This window comes from Apium graveolens, chromosome 3 (assembly GCF_009905375.1).
Source record: "Apium graveolens cultivar Ventura chromosome 3, ASM990537v1, whole genome shotgun sequence".
NCBI lineage: Eukaryota > Viridiplantae > Streptophyta > Magnoliopsida > Apiales > Apiaceae > Apium > Apium graveolens.
The window spans coordinates 47,803,317-47,809,175 of NC_133649.1; the positions used below are offsets into that span (position 1 = coordinate 47,803,317).

General features: G+C 31.7%; 1 protein-coding gene across 1 annotated transcript; it reads right to left on the minus strand.

Moving 5' to 3' along the window:
- Positions 1 to 2,393: 2,393 nt before the first annotated feature.
- Positions 2,394 to 5,080, minus strand: LOC141714186 (cytochrome P450 716B1-like). The gene is made up of 4 exons (XM_074517718.1): positions 4,583 to 5,080; positions 3,110 to 3,551; positions 2,836 to 3,023; positions 2,394 to 2,704 (listed from the first exon to the last, which is right to left on the minus strand). Exons 1-4 carry the CDS (start codon positions 5,078 to 5,080, stop codon positions 2,399 to 2,401), a joined length of 1,434 nt encoding a protein of 477 aa, XP_074373819.1. The 3' UTR covers positions 2,394 to 2,398.
- Positions 5,081 to 5,859: the final 779 nt, after the last annotated feature.

Genomic DNA, 5,859 nt, shown 5'->3' on the forward strand with positions numbered 1-5,859 from the left:
CAAAAGTAGACCTGCCATATTTACTCACCCAGCTGAAACTAGAAGTTTAAGACATGTAAGATGAGGACACTTAATGCAAACCAAATATCATTCCTCATAGAATAGTGCTTTACATGATTACATCCGTTGATGAAGAACAAGCCTGGCAATAGAATCATGTGAGAAAAGATGCATGTGGTTAAAGAGCTAAAAAAGTAAGTGCCAACATTGACGGAAAGATATTGATGATGCTGACCAACGATTAACCAGTTAACCATCTCCAACGAACAAGAGAGCATGATTTTCTGTCAGTGTGCTTCCCTAAAAATTTTGAGACCAAGCAATTGCGGAAGTTTGGATATGTATAACGGATACATATATACATGTGTATTGTACGGGGATTAAATTCCAATGATAAAATGTTTTTTTTCATAAATATCTAAATTGCAGAAAATATTTACAAAAATACGGATCAAGTCATATGTAATCACATATGCAACCGTCCGTATTTTTGCAAATATTTTACTAAAAAGTGGTATTTTTGATAAATTTCTTGATAAAAAGGCTATGCAGATAGATAGTATGAACCTAATAAAAGTATAGAAGAGGATATATATATATAGGAGCTACTTTAATATAAACCATTTTAGAATAGAACTAGAAACCAAATATATTTTTTTTGAAAATTACTTCGAAACATAACACATTTGATATGCAAATCGATCGTTGAGAGATGTAGAAAAATAAAGCGAAATCAGTTTTAAAAAAAAATTACGGTTTGACGGGAAAAATCAAATTAAAAACGGAGGGGAAAAACTGAAATGGGTGTGGGAGGGTGCAGAGTAGTTGGGTGGGGTGATTTAAGGGGGCCATCAGATTAAGTTGATATAATGCCTCGATGGAGTAATATAGAGAATTATGGAGAACCATTATTTAAAAAATATAAAATATATAAATTATTTTATTTTTCATCATATATAGGTATAAATTTTAACTATCAAGTTAAAAATGGAATTTACACAATTTTTTTTTAAAAAAATCATTGAAATTATTAAAAAAGTTTAAATTGACTCTATAGCAGAATCAAAGTAAAATCACATATATTAAAAATTATTCCACTGTAGAATCAAATTTAAAATCAAGTAATTTTATCAAATTTTAATTGTTAACTTTTTTATTATATTTATTATTCTAGATTGGAAGCGAATTTTATATTTTTTAAAATAAAATTTTATAATTTATGATGAGATTCTTTAATAAAAACAATGGTTTTCACGGTTCTTCATATAAGATGGTTAAATGCCTATATATATATATATCAAGGGTGACAATTCATAAAGGTCGGTAGAGAACCATATTTAAAAAATATAAATACATAATTTATTTTATGTTTCATCATATATAATTACAAATTTTATTACCAAATTGAAAATAAAGTTATACTCCCTCTGTCCCAACCATTTCTTTACACTTTCCTTTTTGTGATATCCCATCCAATTCTTTATATTTCAAAACTTACCACAAATAGTCAATGAGTCCCACCACTTTCCCACTTTTTCTTCCTTTTCACACTATTTTTACTTCACTATCTCCTTTTTATACATTAAAAATCAATGGGTCCCACTACTTCACCCACTTTTCTTTCTCTTTTTCACTAATTTATACATATTTCTTGAACTCCGTGCCCAAACCAAACGTAAAGAATTGGTTGGGACGGAGGGAGTACAATTTTTTTTATTTAAAAAATTATTAAATTTTGATGAAATAGTTTAAATGATTCTGTGGTAGAATCATGTTAAAATCACACTTATCCAACATTATTTCACATTATATTCAAAAATAAAAATCATTTATTTTAAATCTCAATTATTAAACTTTTATTATATTTAAATATAATTATTATTCTACATTATCATCCTTTTCTAGTGTTGTCTGTATAACTCTCTTCAACAAAGGCCTACATATCAATTCAGCGATCGAACTGTAAAAGTTGGGAACATGTATGCATGGTCTGGCTCATCTTCATGTTTAGAGAGAGAGAAGAGAGAACCTTAATACTTGGTGGCACAATTTAACCACTAAACACCACTACCAGAATCAAGAGAGGAATGTGCTTAACAGAACCCTAATATTCTAGTTTGCTGGTAGTTGAGGCAATTAGGAGTATATTTAGCATGGTCTCTCTTTCTGCTAAGTTATCACAAACTGTAAGAGAGCATTAGAAGGTCAAAGTAATTTTACATTTGGAATTTGTTTATGGGTCTGCCAAACAGCGTTTGCTAGAGCAAACTGTAAAAAAAAACACAGTCATGGTACTTTTACTAGATAAGTTATAAACATTGAGTATTTGAAATTTGCAGATCATAAGCAATCAATATACAATTTCAAATAAAATTATTACTTGTTTACCCGCATCATGTTACAATACTTTCTTTGGGATTAGCTTGACAGGAAGACCTTGAGCAGGCATTGGCATTGGATCTCTTCGGTAAGAATTGTCAGTAGAGCATAATTCCCAGGCATATCGTGTCACCAAATAGTGAATTGCCACCAGGATTTCAATCCTTGCAAACTCATAACCTGGACATATACGAGCTCCTCCTCCAAATGGAATATAGCAGTATGGGGGGATAGATGATTGGTTCTCAAATCTTGATGGCTCGAACTTCGTTGGTTCCTCGAATATGTTATTGTCCATGTGAGTCCTATGTGTGGCCCAGAATATCTGGTAATCAATTAATCAAAAGAACACTTCATACAACTGAGTTTATTAGGTTCGGAATTGCTACTCAAAGTGAGAGATAAAGAGATATATATGACAAGCAAGATAATGTTGTAAAAGTTTGTCTCTCTTACTTGCCATCCTTTAGGAATAAGATAACCACCGTACTCCATATCCTTTAGTGCTTTTCTAAAGCCTCCAATTATAGGAGGAATTGTTCGCATTATTTCCAAAGCTACTCTCCATGTGTGCTTCATCTTGGCAAGGTCATCCCAGCTCAGAACCTCTTCTAAGGACTTGTTCATTCTAACAGCTTCTTGCTCTGCAAATACAAATATTGATAGAATGGGAAGATGCCAACAATGTGCATGTGTGTGTTGGGGGGGGGGGGGAGGTTAAAAAGTTTACCTTGAAGAATAGCTTTATAGACAGTATTGTTACTGGCCATAAGTCGCATTATAAATGTAATTACAATAGAGGAAGTGTCATATCCTGCAACCATAATAAGCATGACATTGTGAACAATCTCATTTTCTGATATGGCTTCTTTATTGTTTTCATCACGAACACTGAGTAAACTTGTGATCAGGTCTTGGTTGGATGGAGCACCGTTCAAAGCAAGTTCAAGTCGCTTTTGGCATACAAGTTTCCTAACCAGGTTTTTGACTTGTGTACTAGCCCTTAGGCTTCTGTTATAGCGTGTAAATGGTAAATTAACCGGGATCGACCACATTCCATTAATCATTTCTTGGAAAAGATTCACTAATTTTTCTTTTTCTAGTCCACGCTCAAGTCCAAATAGTAAAGAACAAATAATGTTGAATGTCAGCATCTTCATCAGTGGCAAAACCTACGTGAAACACCAAGCTAATTCTTTTTTGCTAAAAGTTAAAATATTGCAGCTACTAATGATTACATTATTAATATAAAATTCCTAATCAATTGCAATATTTTCCCCACCAAGCTTAGATGTTGATAGCACTAGAGAAATACAGATGTAGAGTATCGATTGACAAGAAAATAGCTGTTAGAAGCAAAAATGTGTATTATAAAAGTATTAGCTGTTACAATGATTTTTCCGAGAATATAGATTCAGAGGTATTGGACAGTAGGCAATGTTATCGATTCTACACTATAGACTTTAATGAATGACCAAGCCCGATCCTCACTCGGCAAGAGGGGTACTTCCTTAAAATTTTAGTTAGCTAAATTTATATATTCAAATTACGTATAAATTAAACACGAAATCACTAAATTTAAAATATATCCCTGCTCTTTCTCAAAATATGGTTGAAAAATATAAAAATATTGCATTTACTTGGATTTATATGCTGATAAAATTGTTATTGATTCTACCGGTTGCAATGTAACAATTGAGAGGGGATTTTCAGCCATAAAACTTGTTAAAACTACTTTCAGAATTGAATGGGATATATTTGGTTGAATAATTATTTGGTAACATAGATTGTGAGAGATGTTTTTCAACAAATTAAAAATGAGAAAATTATGAAGCGATTTAAGAGTATGAAAAATAGGCCGATAATCTTGTAAATATTATATTGTTTTGATATATATTTATTTGTTGTTTTGCTTATATTTGTTGATGTAGTTGCAATTTTTTTTTCTACCCCCTAAATTCCTTATATTGAAACCCGGATCCGTCACCACAAAGGCATATTTAAGATCTTAGATTGCCAAGTAAATTTTCGGGAAATATTCTAATTTTTTGGGGTAAAGCTTATATATATTTTTGAATAATTTTAATTTTGTGGAAAACAAGAAAACATTTTTTTAGAAGGGACACTTGTGGCCTTGTCCCTTTCTAGATCGGTCCATGTCCACAACATACTCAAATGGAAGAAATATAGAAGCTGAACATACCGTGACCTGGTCCTTGCCTTCCCAATGCATTTGAAGGTGATTCCTGAATTCATTATCCATCTTTCCAATATATTGCTTTAGAGATTCTGGCTTCAGGAATAGCATGAGAGCAGATCTGACACGTTTATGATCGTCGCCACTAAGTTCATGAAGAATGCGATCGCCTAAGATCATCCTTAAAGATGCAGTCTGCTGGTTACTAATCATGGTGCTATCAGCAGTAAAAATAAACTTGTTAGCCACCGGTCCATTTATAAAGACTGTGGGAGAGCCAAAAAGGCTTAACTTTGATATTGGACCGTATTTTTCCACTCTTTGATCAAGCCATTTTTCAGCTTTGTTAACCTTCATTGCTCGGAGAAGGCTAAAGCTTTGTCCAATAAACGGTATTCCAAGTGACCCTGGAGGTAGCCTCGTTAATGATCTTTCCCTTTTCCTTAAGAACAAAAAGAAAAGGATGGGGAAAATGGTGAAGAAGAGTGTAACAATCAAAGTCATATCTAATAAAACAGAAAATCACGAGAGTACGTATAGAGAGAAATATGATTAGGTGTTAAGAAGTTGACTAATTGAGCTTTTATAAGTATACGAAAGTAGGGCTGAAAATGAACAGAGTTGTTCGTGAACAAAACTCGGATCGACTCATTTAAGTGAACAAAATTTGGGCTCGGCTCGACTCATTTTCTTAAACGGAACATGAAAATGAGTTCGGATGAATAACGAGCTGAGCCGAATTTTTTATGTGTCCGGCTCAGACTCGACTCGTTTAGTTCGGGTTCGGCTCGAACTCGAACTCGGCTCGAACTCGATAACTCTGCTCAGCTCAGATAAAATTTATATATACAAATAAAAAATTATTATTGATCACTTAAATATTTTTATTAGTACAATTTTTTTATCATTTATTAATAATTTAATTATTTTAGAATTTTAGTCTATTTTTCTAAATTTAACACTTAGTTTTCTCATAAGTAAACTATCAAATTGTTATCCTGAGACTTTATCTCCAATTTTTCATATTTCATAAACATCATTAAAAAATTATAATTTAAATAAACCAAATTTATATAAAACAACAAAATATAATAAAGTTTTGACATTGTCATTTTTAAAAGTAATGTACGATTTATAAAGTTACAAATGTCTGAATACTTAAAAATAAAATTGGATATATTTTTAAATATCATCTTAAAAAATAAAATGATACAAATTAAGAAATAAGTGTAGAATATGACTATGGTATATAATTGGAAGATAAAACTAGTAGCTGATCTCAA

Bases quoted from the DNA above. Each gene is read 5' to 3' on its own strand.
- LOC141714186 (XM_074517718.1), bottom strand. From the start codon at position 5,080: ATGACTTTGATTGTTACACTCTTCTTCACCATTTTCCCCATCCTTTTC. The intron at 3,024-3,109 runs GTAAACTTTTTA...TTGTATTTGCAG, and splicing joins CTATAAAGCTATTCTTCAAG to AGCAAGAAGCTGTTAGAATG. The intron at 2,705-2,835 runs GTAAGAGAGACA...ATTGATTACCAG, and splicing joins TTATTCCTAAAGGATGGCAA to ATATTCTGGGCCACACATAG.